Source organism: Haematobia irritans, chromosome 4 (assembly GCF_050003625.1).
Source record: "Haematobia irritans isolate KBUSLIRL chromosome 4, ASM5000362v1, whole genome shotgun sequence".
Taxonomy (NCBI): domain Eukaryota; kingdom Metazoa; phylum Arthropoda; class Insecta; order Diptera; family Muscidae; genus Haematobia; species Haematobia irritans.
In genome coordinates, this window is record NC_134400.1 from 200,130,241 (window position 1) to 200,145,505 (window position 15,265).

General features: G+C 31.5%; 1 protein-coding gene across 1 annotated transcript in view; it reads left to right on the forward strand.

The window, feature by feature from the left end:
• LOC142235947 (uncharacterized) overlaps positions 1-15,265 on the forward strand; it is an 874,494-nt gene that overhangs the window by 842,519 nt on the left and 16,710 nt on the right. Inside the window, exon 6 of the mRNA XM_075307200.1 lies at positions 14,733-14,835. Coding sequence (XP_075163315.1) covers positions 14,733-14,835 — 103 coding nt within the window. The remainder of the gene's footprint in view (positions 1-14,732; positions 14,836-15,265) is intronic.

Consider the following 15,265-nt stretch of genomic DNA (forward strand, 5'->3'; position numbering starts at 1 on the left):
ATGCTAAATATTATATGAATTTTGTTTCTTGTTGGTTGAGTCATTCTAACAAAGCTGGTATATTTTGTTAATAGATACACTGAAAGATTTTTTGTCTGGAAAAAGGAATAAAATGTACCTAATATGGAAATTATTTGGCCTGAATTTTAGGACCCAATATTAAGGACACATTCATTTAAAATAAAGAAACACAAAATTCATAGAAATTTAAGATATTGCCAGATCGAGATTTTTCAACAAATTGACATTTTTTTCTGTGAAAGGGGATTACATTTTTGAGTTGATTAATTAATGAGAAATTTCACGAAATTTCGAGATTTAATTGAGAATTTTTTAAAATCAAATATTACTAACAACCAGTCTCACTAAATCTCTAAATATATAGAACCGCAAGTTCGTTTATGACGAATCTTATATACCCTCTACCATTTGCGTAGAAAGTACTACTAAACACTGTCATCCAGAATCGAATTACTTGAGATTTGGTAACAATATCTACAAATAATTACGAGCCTATATGAACCAATGAACTTACTGAACGGTAATTAGAAATAATTTTTTCTATAGAAAAAAAAATTATATGGAAAAAAATATCTCCATTGAAAATTTTGACAACATTTTATTTCTATAGAAAATTTTGTCAAAATTTTATTTCTATAGCAAATTTTGTCAAAATGTTATTTCCATAGAAATTTTTGTCAAAATTATATTTCTATAGAAAATTTTTGCAAAATTTTATTTCTATAGAAAATTTTGTCAAAGTTTTATTTCTATAGAAAATTTTGTCAAAATATTATTTCCATAGAAAATTTTGTCAAAATTATATTTCTATAGAAAATTTTTGCAAAATTTTATTTCTATAGAAAATTTTGTCAAAGTTTTACTTCTATAGAAAATTTATTTCTATAGAAAATTTTTGAAAAATTTTATTTCTATAGAAAATTTTTTCAAAATTTTATTTATATAGAAAATTTTGTCAAAATATTATTTCTATAGAAAATTTTGTCAAAATATTATTTCTATAGAAATTTTTGTAAAAATTTTATTTCTATATAAAATTTTGTCAAAATTATATTTCTATAGAAAATTTTGTCAAAATTTTATTTCTATTGAAAATTTTTGCAAAATTTTATTTCTATAGAAAATTTTGTCAAAGTTTTATTTCTATAGAAATTTTGGCAAAAATTTATTTCTATAGAAAATTTTTGAAAAATTTTATTTATATCGAAAATTTTTGCAAATCTTTATTTCTATAGAAAATTTTTGCAAAATTTTATTTCAATAGAAAATTTTTGCAAAATTTTATTTCTATAGAAAATTTTGTCAAAATTTTATTTCTATAGAAAATTTTCTAAAAAAGTGTATCCATAGAACATTTTCAAAATTTTATTTCTATAGAAATTTTTCTAAAAAAGTGTATACATAGAACATTTTCTTAAAATTTTATTCCCATAGAAAATTTTCTCAAAATTTTATTTCTTTAGAAAATTTTCTCAAAATTTTATTTCCATAGAAAATTTTCTCAAAATGTTATTTCCATAGAAAATTTTCTCAAAATATTATCTCTATGGAAAATTTTGTCAAAATTTTATTTCTTTAGAAAATTTTGTCAAAGGTTTATTTCAATAGAAAATTTTGTCAAAATTATATTTCTATAGCAAATTTTGCCAAAATTTCATTTCTATAGAAAATTTTGTCAAAATTTTTTTTCTATAGAAAATTTTGTCAAAGTGTTATGCCCATTGAAATTTTTGTCAAAATTTTATTTCTATAGAAAATTTATGCAAAATTTTATTTCTATAGAAAATTTTGTCAAAATTGTATGTCCATAGAAAATTTTGTCAAAGTTTTATTTCTATAGAAAATTTTGTCAAAATTATATTTCTATAGAAAATTTTGTCAAAATTATATTTCTATAGAAAATTTTGTCAAAATTTTATTTCTATAGAAAATTTTGTCAACATTTTATTTCTATGGACAATTTTTGCAAAATTTTATTTCCGTAGAAAATTTTGTCAAAAATTTTTTTTTATAGAAAATTTTCTCAAAATGTTATTTCCATAGAAAATGTTCTCAAAATTTTATTTCTATAGAAAATTTTGTCAAAATTTTATTTCTATAGAAAATGTTGTCAAATTTTATTTCCATAGAAATTTTTCTCAAAATTTTATTTCTATGGAAAATTTTTGCAAAATTTTATTTCTATAGAAAATTTTTGTCAAGATTATATTTCTATAGAAAATTTTGTCAAAATTTTATTTCTATAGAAAATTTTGTCAAAATTATATTTCTATAGAAAATTTATGCAAAATTTTATTTCTATAGAAAATTTTTGCAAAATTTTATTTCCATAGAAAATTTTGTGCAAATATTATTTCCATAGAAAATTTTCTCAAAATTTTATTTCCATAGAAAATTTTCTCAAAATGTTATTTCCATAGAAAATGTTCTCAAAATTTTATTTCTATAGAAAATTTTGTCAAAATTTTATTTCTGTAGACAATTTTCTCAAAAATTTATTTCTATAGAAAATTTTCTAAAAAAGTGTATCCATAGAACATTTTCTCAAAATTTTATTTCTACAGAAAATTGTTTCAAAAATTTATTTCTATAGAATATTTTGTCAAAATATTATTTCTATAGAAAATTTTTTCAAAATTTCATTTATATAGAAAATTTTGTCAAAATTTTATTTCTATAGAAAATTTTGCGAAAATTTTATTTCTATAGAAAATTTTCTAAAAAAGTGTATCCATAGAACATTTTCTTAAAATTTTATTTCCGTAGAAAATTTTGTCAACAATTTTTTTTTATAGAAAATTTTGTCAACAATTTTTTTTTTATAGAAAAGTTTCTCAAAATTTTATTTCCATAGAAAATTTTCTCAAGATTTTATTTCTATGGAAAATTTTGTCAAAATTTTATTTTTGTCAAAATGTTATGTCTACAAAAAATTTTATGTCTACAGAAAATTTTGTCAAAGTTTTATTTCTATAGAAAATTTTATCAAAATTATATTTCTATAGAAAATTTTGTGAACATTTTATTTCTATAGAAAATTTTCTAAAAAAGTGTATCCATAGAACATTTTCAAAATTTTATTTCAATAGAAAATTTTCTAAAAAAGTGTATCCATAGAACATTTTCTTAAAATTTTATTTCCGCAGAAAATTTTGTCAAATTTTTTTTTTTATAGAAAATTTTCTCAAAATTTTATTTCCGTAGAAAATTTTCTCAAAATTTTATTTCCTTAGAAAATTTTCTCAAGATTTTATTTCTATGGAAAATTTTGTCAAAATTTTATTTCTTTGGAAAATTTTGTCAAAGTTTTATTTCTATAGAAAATTTTGTCAAAATTTTATGTCTATAGAAAATTTTGTCTAAATTTTAAGTCTATAGAAAATGTTGTCAAAGTTTTATTTCTATAGAAATATAATTTTGACAAAATTTTCTATAGAAAATTTTCTAAAAAATTTTATTTCTATAGAAAATTTTCCAAAAAAGTTTATCCATAGAACATTTCCTCAAAATTTTATTTCCATAGAAAATTTTGTCAAAATTTTATTTCTATAGAAAATTTTGTCAAAATTTTATTTCTTTAGAAAATTTTGTCAAAATGTTATTTCTATAGAAAGTTTTCTCAACATTTTATTTCTATAGAAAATTGTGTCAAAATTTTATTTATATAGAAAATTTTCTCAAAATTTTATTTCCATAGAACATTTTCTCAAAGTTTTACTTTTATAGAAAATTTTGTCAAAATGTTATATCTAAAGAAAATTTTCTAAAAATGTTATTTATATAGAAAATTTTCTCAACATTTTATTTCTATAGAAAATTTTGTCAAAATTGTATTTCTATAGAAAATTTTGTCAAATTTTTATTTCTTTGGAAATATAAAGATTTAAAAACTTTGTGAAGTACCTTTCAGTGGGAGAGGGATATTTTGCAAAATCTACCAAATCATCAGGAATTTTACCAATCCACCAAACAGTAAAATATGTACCTCGTTTGGTAGAATTGTACCAACTGTGGCAACCGTGTCCAGAAGTCAAATTTAGGGGTCGATTTATATGAGGGCTATATATAATTATGAACCGATATGGATCAATTTTTGCATAGCTCGTAGCTGTTATATACTGACATCATGTATCAAATTTTAAGCGGATGAAAATTGCTTTTCCAGGAGACTCCGCATGTCAAATATGGAAATCGTTTTATATGGGGGATATATATAGTAATGGACCGATATGGACTACGTTTCGCGTGGTTTTTACAGGGCATATACTTACATTGTGTTCCAAATTTCAGCTGCACTGTAAAACCGAGCCATTCAGTAGGAAAGCTTTACCTCAGTTGTCAAACCCTACTGAATTCTTCGGATTTATTTATTTCAATAACCAGTTGAACTGGTTATTGAAAACTTGCTTCGGAGTCTTGGAATCAATACCAAAATCTGTAAGTGAATGTCAAAGTCTCTGAAACCAAGTAAACATTTTTAGGTGTATCCTATCCCATTGATTTTAATAATTAGACAAATTGTGGTCTACAATTTCCATATTTCTCTCTGTGTATTAGAAGGAAATTATGAAGGTCTTAACTTGGTAATTCTCTGTATTATTTATAAGCCAAAAAATATACAAAAATGACAACCACCATTGTATGTAATTGAAGGGAGACCATAGACCATAGAGTCATAGACTCACCACCTGTTGCAAGGCTTTGAACGCTGGCGATGGAAAATTTTGAATTGTCATGTTGTGCCTGGTTGAATATGACCAAAAGCCATACTTAACAAACATAACCAGTGTTTGGGAGATATGTAAATAAGGCTGTAATTTTCTGGGTTTAGGAAGCAATAATTAATAATTAAAAAGGTCTAGACCGAAAACAAGCAAATCTATGTTCGACATCATCGTGTTTGTTTCTGAGTTTTGTGCAAATGCCAAATGTAATATTCCCTAACCAAAGGAAATCTTTATAAGATTGCATTGCGAAAAAAATAAATTTTCATATTTTTTCTATATGGGCCTATTTATTTTTGCTACACTAAACCAGTGGCAAATCATATTTAATAGGGTAAACCGATAAAGGCTTAACCTGCGAAAAAAATGAAAATGTTACAATTCATTTTAGAAATGTACGCACACACCGAACCCTAAATTTGATTTCCAAAGTTTCCTGGAGGTGCAAATTTCATCCGATCCGGTTGAAATTTAGTACGCGCTTTCGGTATATATCGTACGAAACTTGGTCCATATTGGTTCGTAATTATATAGCCCACTTATAAAGAGTCTCATGGAGGAACAAATTACATGTGATCCGTTTGAAATTTGGTCCTGTAATTACAGTGCGAAAATTGGTTCATACACCCTCAAAAAAACAAGAATATACGGCCGTAAGTTCGGCCAGGCCAAATCTTATGTACCCTCCATCATGGATTGCGTAGAAACTTCTACGAAAAACTGTCATCCACAATCGAATTAATTGGGTTGTGGTATCTTAAAACTTCTTAACATCGTTTTCTAAATTGTTAATTAGTCCATACGTGGTATATATTAGACAAAAAATGTATGTATAGGTATAGACACATGGTGTCTTTGGCAATAATGCTCAGGGTGGGTCCCTGAGTCGATATAACCATGTCCGTCTGTCCGTCCGTCCGTCTGTCTGTGAACACAAAAGCCAGATTTTTGGCCGAATTTGGTTTAAATTTTGCACTAGGAGTACAATTAGTAGTATAGTTAATTGTGCAAAATTTGATTGAAATCGGTTTAGATTTAGATATAGCTCCCATATATATCTTTCGCCCGATATGGACTAATATGGTCCTAAAAGCCAGAGTTTTGGCCCAATTTGGTTGAAATTTTGCACAGGGAGTAGATTTAGCATTGTAGATATGCGTGTCAAATTTACTTGAAATCGATTCAGATTTAGTTATAGCTCCCATATATATCTTTCGCCCGATATGGACTTATATGGCCCAACAAGCCAAATTTTTGGCCGAATTTGGTTTAAATTTTGCACTAGGAGTACAATTAGTAGTATAGTTATCTGTGCAAAATTTGATTGAAATCGGTTTAGATTTAGATATAGCTCCCATATATATATATCTTTCGCCCGATATGGACTAATAAGGTCCTAAAAGCCAGAGTTTTGGCCCAATTTGGTTGAAATTTTGCACAGGGAGTAGATTTAGCATTGTAGATATGCGTGCCCAATTTGGTTGAAATCGGTTCAGATTTAGATATAGCTCCCATATTTATATCCTGCGCCACACTGTGGAACAGGGTATTATAAGTTAGTGCATATGTTTGTAACACCCAGAAGGAGACGAAATAGACACATGGTGTCTTTGGCAATAATGCTCAGGGTGGATCCCTGAGTCGATATAACCATGTCCGTCTGTCCGTCCGTCTGTCTGTGAACACATTTTTGTGATCAAAGTCTAGGTCGCATTTTAAGTCCAATCGCCTTCAAATTTGGCACATGTTCCTAATTTGGGTCAGAATAGAACCCTGTTGACTTTGGAAGAAATCGGTTGTGATTTCGATATAGCTCCCATATATATCTTTCGCCCGATATGTACTAATATGGACCCAGCAGCCAGAGTTTTATACCGATTTGCTTGAAATTTTGTACAAACATAACACTTAGTCGTATAGTCAAGTGTGCAAAATTTGATTGAAATCGGTTCAGATTTAGATATAGCTCCCATATATATCTTTCGCCCGATATGGACTAATATGGTCCTAAAAGCCAGAGTTTTGGCCCAATTTGGTTGAAATTTTGCACAGGGAGTAGATTTAACATTGTAGCTATGCGTGCCAAATTTACTTGATATCGATACAGATTTAGATATAGCTCCCATATATATCTTTCGCCCGATATGGACTAATATGGTCATAGAAGCCAGAGTTTTGACCCAATTTGTTTGAAATTTTGTACAAACATAACGCTTAGTCGTATAGTCAAGTGTGCAAAATTTGATTGAAATCGGTTCAGATTTAGATATAGCTCCCATATATATCTTTCGACCGATATGGACTTATATGGCCCCAGAAGCCAGATTTTTGGCCCAATTTGGTTGAAATTTTGCACTAGGAGTACAATTAGTAGTATAGTCAAGTGTGCAAAATTTGATGGAAATCGGTTCAGATTTAGATATAGCTCCCATATATATGTTTTTTCTGATTTCGACAAAAATGGTCAAAATACCAAAATTTTCCTTGTAAAATCGCCACTGCTTAGTCGAAAAGTTGTAGAAATGACTCTAATTTTCCTAAGCTTCTAATACACATATATCGAGCGATAAATCATAAATAAACTTTTGCGAAGTTTCCTTAAAATTTCTTCAGATTTAAATGTTTCCCATATTTATACCCTTCACCACTACTGTGGTACAGGGTATAATAAGTTTGAGCATTTGTATGTAACGCCAAGAAATAATAGTCATAGACCTTCTTTTAGTATACCGATCGGCTTAGAATTAAATTCTGAGTCGATTTAGCGATGTCCGTCTGTCTGTCTGTCCGTCCGTCTGTCTGTATATGTAATTTTGTGCACAAAGTACAGCTCGCAATTTAAGTCCGATCGTCCTCAATTTTGGAATGGGGTCTTTCTTCGGGTCAAAGGCAATCGCTATTGATTTTGGAAAAAATCGGTTCAGATATAGATATAGCTGCCATATATATTTATCACCGATTTAATCATAATTCACGTATTTATGAACCGATGTTCTTCAAATTGCGTACATCTAAATATTTTGCCAGTCCCGTAAAATCTGCAAAATATCAGCTAAAACGATTCAGATTCATATATCTCATACATCTTTCGTCCGATTTGGACTTATATGGCCCTAAAAGCCAGAGTTTTACCTTGATTTGCTTCAAATTTTGCACAACGAGTACGTTTAATAGTATCGTTAATTGTGCCAATTTTAGTTGAAATCGGTTCAGATGTAGATATAGCTTCCATATATACCTTTCGGCCGAATTGAACTTATATGGCCTCAAAAGCCAGAATTTTACCCTGATTTGCTTCAAATTTTGCAAAAGGAATGCGTTTAATAGTATGGTTACTGTGCCAAATTTATTTGAACTCGGTTCAGATTTAGATATAGCTCCCATATATATATTTCGTCCGATTTGCACAAAAGCCAGAGTTGAAGCCTGATTTGCTTCAAATTTTGTATATATACGCCAGAGTTGAGTAGAATGTTTCATATTTTAGACCCATTTTCAATTGGAGTTTCCTTCAGTTGACTCTATAGTTTCTACATAGAATATATTTAATATGCTTTTTGATCTAATTGGTTCAGATTTCGTAGTCATATTTCACACTGTACTACCACACTTTCCACAAAACGGTCGAATTTTAAATAAACTAGGCCAACTAATGTATCACATTTGTTTTTACCGGTCCGATTTATCTTCTTGAGGGTACATCCAAAGAAAGAAATATTTTCCTCCGGAATGAAATTTTAGACAAACGAAATTTCCCTTTCGTATAAAGTATTTTAGTTTAGAGCAAACTAATCCGAATTTTTGATAAGCGATTCGACGATTGTCTCTAAAATTTGTGTCAAAAGAAAACTATGCTTGTCTAAAATTTCGTTCCTCAGAAAAAAAAAAACACTTCTGTCAGGGTATAACAGGCGCACTGATCACGAGAATTGCTTGAAACTCAAAGTAAAATTTCCAGATTTTACTCATCATATTCACTTAAATAAGGGCGGAAAAAATCTACAGATTTAAGATTTCAAATCAAGGCGTTATTTCATCATTTGCACGATATGCACGATTTCTCTAAAACTCAAATAAAATTGGTTCTCATAAATCCAGAATCTGATCTAGTCTTCATAGGTAGAATCTGGTTGAACTGATTTGCTTGGGAGAAAATTTGTCATCAAACCCCCTAAAATTCGATATATTATCAAGAAACCCGCTACGACGAAGAGTTTTCAAAGTAAACTATTATATATGATTCATGGTGGTGGGTATTTAAGATTCGGCCCCGCCGAACTTACTGCTCTATATACTTCTTTAATTTAAAATTTTCAATCATTGACTTAATGTTTTCACCTTGATTAAAAAGTTAATTGTATCAATTAATTATTTTAATAATTTATTAATTAAAAACAAGTATATACGGCCGTAAGTTCGTCCAGGCCAAATCTTATGTACCCTTCACCATGGATTGCGTAGAAACTTCTACGAAAGACTGTCATCCACAAATTTCAACTCACTCGGATGAAATTTGCTCCTCCAAGAGGCTCCAAAACCAAATCTCGGGACCGGTTTATATGGGCGCTATAAATGATTATGGACTGATATGGACCACTTTTGGCATGGTTGTTAAATATCATATACTACCACCACGTACCAAATTTCAACCAGATCGGATGAATTTTGTTCTCCAAAAGGCACCGGAGGTCAAATCTGGGGATCGGTTTATATGGAGGCTATATATAATTATGGACTGATATGAACCAATTCCTGCATGGTTGTTGGATACCATATACTAACATCACGTACCAAATTTCAACCGAATGGCAAGAATTTTGCTCTTCCAAGGTGCTCCGGAGGTCAAATCTGGGGATCGGTTTATATGGAGGCTATATATAATTATGGACCGATATCGACCAATTTTTGCATGGGTGTTTGAGGCCATATATTAACATCACGTACCAAATTTCAACTGTATCAGATGAGTTTTGGTCTTCCGAGAGGCTCCGGAGGTCAAATCTGGTGATCGGTTTATATGGGGGCTATATATAATTATGGACCGATGTGAACCAATTTTGGTATGGCTGTTGGAGACCATATACTAACACCATGTACCAAATTTCAGCCGGATCGGATGAAATTTGTTTCTCTTAGAAGCTCTGCAAGCCAAATCGGGGGATCGGTTTATATGGGGGCTATATATAATTATGGACCGATGTGAACCAATTTTTGCATGGTTGTTAGAGACCATATACTAACACCATGTACCAAATTTCAGCCGGATCGGATGAAATTTGCTTCTTTTAGAGGCCTCGCAAGCCAAATTTGAGGTTCCGTTTATATGGGGGCTATACGTAAAAGTGGACCGATATGGCCCATTTGCAATACCATCTGACCTACATCAATAACAACTACTTGTGCCAAGTTTCAAGTCGATAGCTTGTTTCGTTCGGAAGTTAGCGTGATTTCAACAGACGGACGGACGGACGGACGGACATGCTCAGATCGACTCAGAATTTCACCACGACCCAGAATATATATACTTTATGGGGTCTTAGATCAATATTTCGATGTGTTACAAACGGAATGACAAAGTTAATATACCCCCATCCTATGGTGAAGGGTATAAAAATTTCAACTTCAATAAACTCTTTAATTGGAAATATTTTTGGTGATATTTATACCCTGCTCCACACTGTGGAACAGGGTATTATAAGTTAGTGCATATGTTTGCAACACCCAGAAGGAGACGAGATAGACACATGGTGTCTTTGGCAAAAATGCTCAGGGTGGGCTCCTGTCCGTCTGTCCGTGAACACATTTTTGTAATCAAAGTGTAGGTCGCAGTTTTAGTCCAATCGACTTCAAATTTGGCATAAGTATGTGTTTTGGCTCAGAATAGATCCCTATTGAAAGAAATCGGTTCAGATTTAGATATAGCTCCCATATATATATTTCGCCCGATATGGACTTAAATGGACCCAGAAGCCAGAGTTTTACCCTAATTTGCTTAAAATTTTGCACAAGAAGAACAATTAGTACAATAGTCAAGTGTGCCAAATTTTATTGAAATCGGTTCAGATTTAGATATAGCTCCCATATATATCTTTCGCCCGATATGGACTAATACGGTCCCAGAAGCCAGAGTTTTACCCCAATTTGGTTGAAATTTTTGCACAGGGAGTAGAATTAGCATTGTTACTATGCGAGCCAAATTTGGTTGAAATCGGTTCAGATTTAGATATAGCTCCCATATATAGCTTTCGCCTGATTTACACTCATATGACCACAGAGGCCAATTTTTTGCTCCGATTTAGTTGAAATTTTGCACATGGAGTAGAATTAGCATTGTAGCTATGCGTGTCAAGTTTGGTTGAAATCGGTTCAGATTTAGATATAGCTCCCATATATATGTTTTTCTGATTTCGACAAAAACGGTCAAAATACCAACATTTTCCTTGTTAAATCGCCACTGCTTAGTCGAAAAGTTGTAAAAATGACTCTAATTTTCCTAAACTTCTAATACATATATATCGAGCGATAAATCATAAATAAACTTTTGCGAAGTTTCCTCAAAATTGCTTCAGATTTAAATGTTTCCCATATTTTTTTTACTAACATTGTGTTCCACCCTAGTGCATTAGCCGACTTAAATTTTGAGTCTATAGATTTTGTAGAAGTCTATCAAATTCTTCCAGATCGAGTGATATTTAAATGTATGTATTTGGGACAAACCTTTATATATAGCCCCCAACACATTTGACGGATGTGATATGGTATCGAAAATTTAGAGCTACAAAGTGGTGCAGGGTATAATATAGTCGGCCCCGCCCGACTTTAGACTTTCTTACTTGTTTTTTACTAACATTGTGTTCCACCCTAGTGCATTAGCCGACTTAAATTTTGAGTCTAAAGATTTTGTAGAAGTCTATCATATTCTTCCAGATCGAGTGATATTTAAATGTATGTAGTTGGGACAAACATGTATATATTAGAGGTGTGCACGTGAGTAATATTTTACTCACGCTCACGCACACTCACGACGGAAAAATCTTACTCACGCACACTCACGCACGAAAAATTTTCGAACCGCTCACGCTCACGAACACTCACGAATGAATTTATTTTAAAAAATCACGCTCACGCACACTCACGAAAGAAAATTTTTGCTCACGCACGCTCACGCACGAAAAATATTCGAGCCGCTCACACTCACGCACACTCACGAATGGATTTATTTTAAAAAATCACGCTCACGCACACTCACGAAAGAAATTTTTTGCTCACGCACACTCACGCACGAAAAAATTTCAAGGCGCTCACGCACACTCACGAAGGAATTTATTTTCCAAAACTCACGCACGAAAATTGTTCTTGACGCTCACACTCGCGACAGAGAATTGTTACAAATGCACGAAAAATTTTGTGAAGAATTTACGCACATTCACGACTGTAGAAATGCTAATTTGACGATAAATAATATATATACCCAGCAAAAACTAGGCAATCACATCTCATTAGAATTGGCATTACCAGGAGTAAAGCTGTCATTACACGTTGCATTACATTGCGGTGAGTTATAATGACTTATTTGTAATGACAAAAATAAATACTTCTTGGTAATTTTCCAATTGTTATTCTCAAATGTTTAGGCAGTTGGCTTAATTGAAAGGTTGAATACTTCTTAGTACGAATGAACTAAAATATTTTTCTATGCTAACTTAATGGAAATTAAAATACATATATACCGATCGACTCAGAATCACCTCCTGAGTTGATCTAACCCTTGGTGTCCGTCCGTCCATGTATTTGTTGTTCGCAGGATTCCGGTCGCAATTATTAACCGATTTTGATTAAGTTTGGTATGTGGCTCTTTATTGGCACAAGGACGAACGCTATTGAATTTAGATATAGCTCCCATATACACAGTCTCACATAAGTTTACATACCTTATAACTAAACATGGTTTTTACCTTATAACTAAACATGTTTCTTGTTGTTGTTTATAATCCAGACTAAAAACATCTTCTTGAAAATGGACAAATACTTTGTTTTTCAAATTAACTTACAAAATCTAAAGCATATATATATTTTATTATATTTTAATAATTAAAGAAAATGCAATTTCTTAAACCGTATGTAAACTTGTGTGTATATGTATCGCCCGATTTCGATAAATGGGGTCAGATTGCGCTCATTTACTAACCGATCGGCGTCAAATTTGTCACAATGTAATCCACTGACTCTATGTGCAAAATATCATCCAAATCGGTGCAGATTTGGATATAGCTGCCATATATATGTAGCGCCCAATTTTCAAAATTTGCCCCTTATAACCTTATTGTTGACCATTGTGGCCTCATTTATTAACCGATCTTACTCAGAGTTAGCACAAGGCAATCTCCTGTAATATCAACAAAACCTGCAAAATATAATCCAAATCGGGTCATATTTAGATATAGCTCTTATATATATTTTTCGCCCGTTTTTGAAAAATGTACCCCTTGTAACTTTATTTCTAACCATAGCAGCCTTATCTAATACCCGATCTTACTCTAATTTAGCACAAGGCAACCCTCTGTGGTATCAACCAATATGTGGATATAGCTCCCATATAAATGCATCGATCGATTTTCCCAAATTTTACCATAATACTCTTATTTATTAACCTATGTTGCTCAAATTTCAAATAAACATGTATTAGCCGATCGTATTGAGACTTGTATGTAGCTATTACATAAATCTATTACCCTATTTTCAGAAATTTGAATTTATTACCCACACTAAATGAGCGATTTCCAGTTTTTTTAATAAAGGACTCAATATTAGTAGCATACTAAATAACTCTGTAGGTTCAGAATCAACTATACTCCTATGTTAATATCAGACATTTCTGTTCAGATTATGGTAAAACTCCCATGTACCCAGTAATGTTATTAAATCTGGATATGTGGTTTTCCCCAAACCTATATCATTGATACCCTACAAACAATGTTCACTAATTCAGTAGGGGTGATTTGGGGTATGATGTAGTCGGCCCGGCCCGACTTTCTGCTTTACTCGTTAATTCGAATTTTATTTAATCTACCAATTTTTTATGGTACACTTTTTCGACAATATTTCTCATTTTCGTTAGAAAAAAAAAGCAATATTTTATAAAAGGTTTTATTGTTTAAGGAACGGCACTATTCTCGGTTTTTGCACCGAAAACCAGCGCTTCAACATTACTTTTTTAATCAATTAATTTTAAATGAAAAAAACTATTACACAATCCATACATTGGAAGGTTTAGTGTGACCAAAGTCGTGAGTGTGACCAATGTCGTGAGCGTGATTAAAAATTCAAATCGAGATCGTGATTCAACTCGTGAGCGTGATTCAAATCGTGAGCGTGATACAAGTCGTGAGCGTGATTCAAATCGTGAGCGTGATTAAAGTAGTTATCGTGATTCAAATCGTGAGCGTGATTTTGTTTTCGTGAGTGTAATTATCAAACATTTTTACTCACGCACATTCACGAAGAATTTTTTTCGTGACTCACGCTCACGCACGAAAATTTTCAGCTTGATCACGCTCACGCACGCTCACGAGATTGACTCCATCGTGACTCACGGCTCACGCGTGAGTCACGAAAATTTTCGTGAGTCACGAAAATTTCGTGTCACGTGCACACCTCTAGTATATATAGCCCCCAACACATTTGACGGATGTGATGTGGTATCGAAAATTTAGATCTACAAAGTGGTGCAGGGTATAATATAGTCGGCACCGGCCGACTTTAGACTTTTCTTACTTCTTTTTTCTGTGAAGGTTTAAGTTACCTTGTCATCGCCAAGTGTTTCCACAATGCAAGTAATTCGATTGTTGATGACAGTCTTTAGCAGAACTTTCTGCGCAATCCATGATGGCGGGTACATAAGATTCGAACTTACGACGTTATATATATATATATTATAAATCCTTAAAAAAATGCTAAAGTTTCATATATATTTTTTAATATTTTCAGATGCATCTGGTGAAATTGGTTGGGCATTTACATTGATTGTAGTCTCAATTATCTCAGCTCTTATAGGTGCTATTGTTATGGTCGTAGTTCTAAGATGTAAAAGGTAAGTACCAACTAGCCAATTCCTTTCACGTAAATTATAACCAGAAAATAATTATGTTTGTGGTAAACATATGCAGAGAGAACCAAATTGCAATACGAAGCACTCTCGTGACATAAATTTATTTGCCACTTATGATCATTAATCATTATCATTATCAGTACAAATTCACGACAATCACGACATTTAATTCCAATAAAAAAAATGTGATTATCATATGAGCAAGATGAAAATCTGTAGGAATTTTATTCACGAACCGATTTTATTTTTCACTTACGCTCATGCACGACATATTTGATTTAGTTCCATGAACGTACATACACGAGAGTTAGGTTAGGTTATGTGGCAGCCCGATGTATCAGGCTCACTTAGACTATTCAGTCCATTGTGATACCACAGTAGTGAACTTCTCTCTTATCACTGAGTGCTGCCC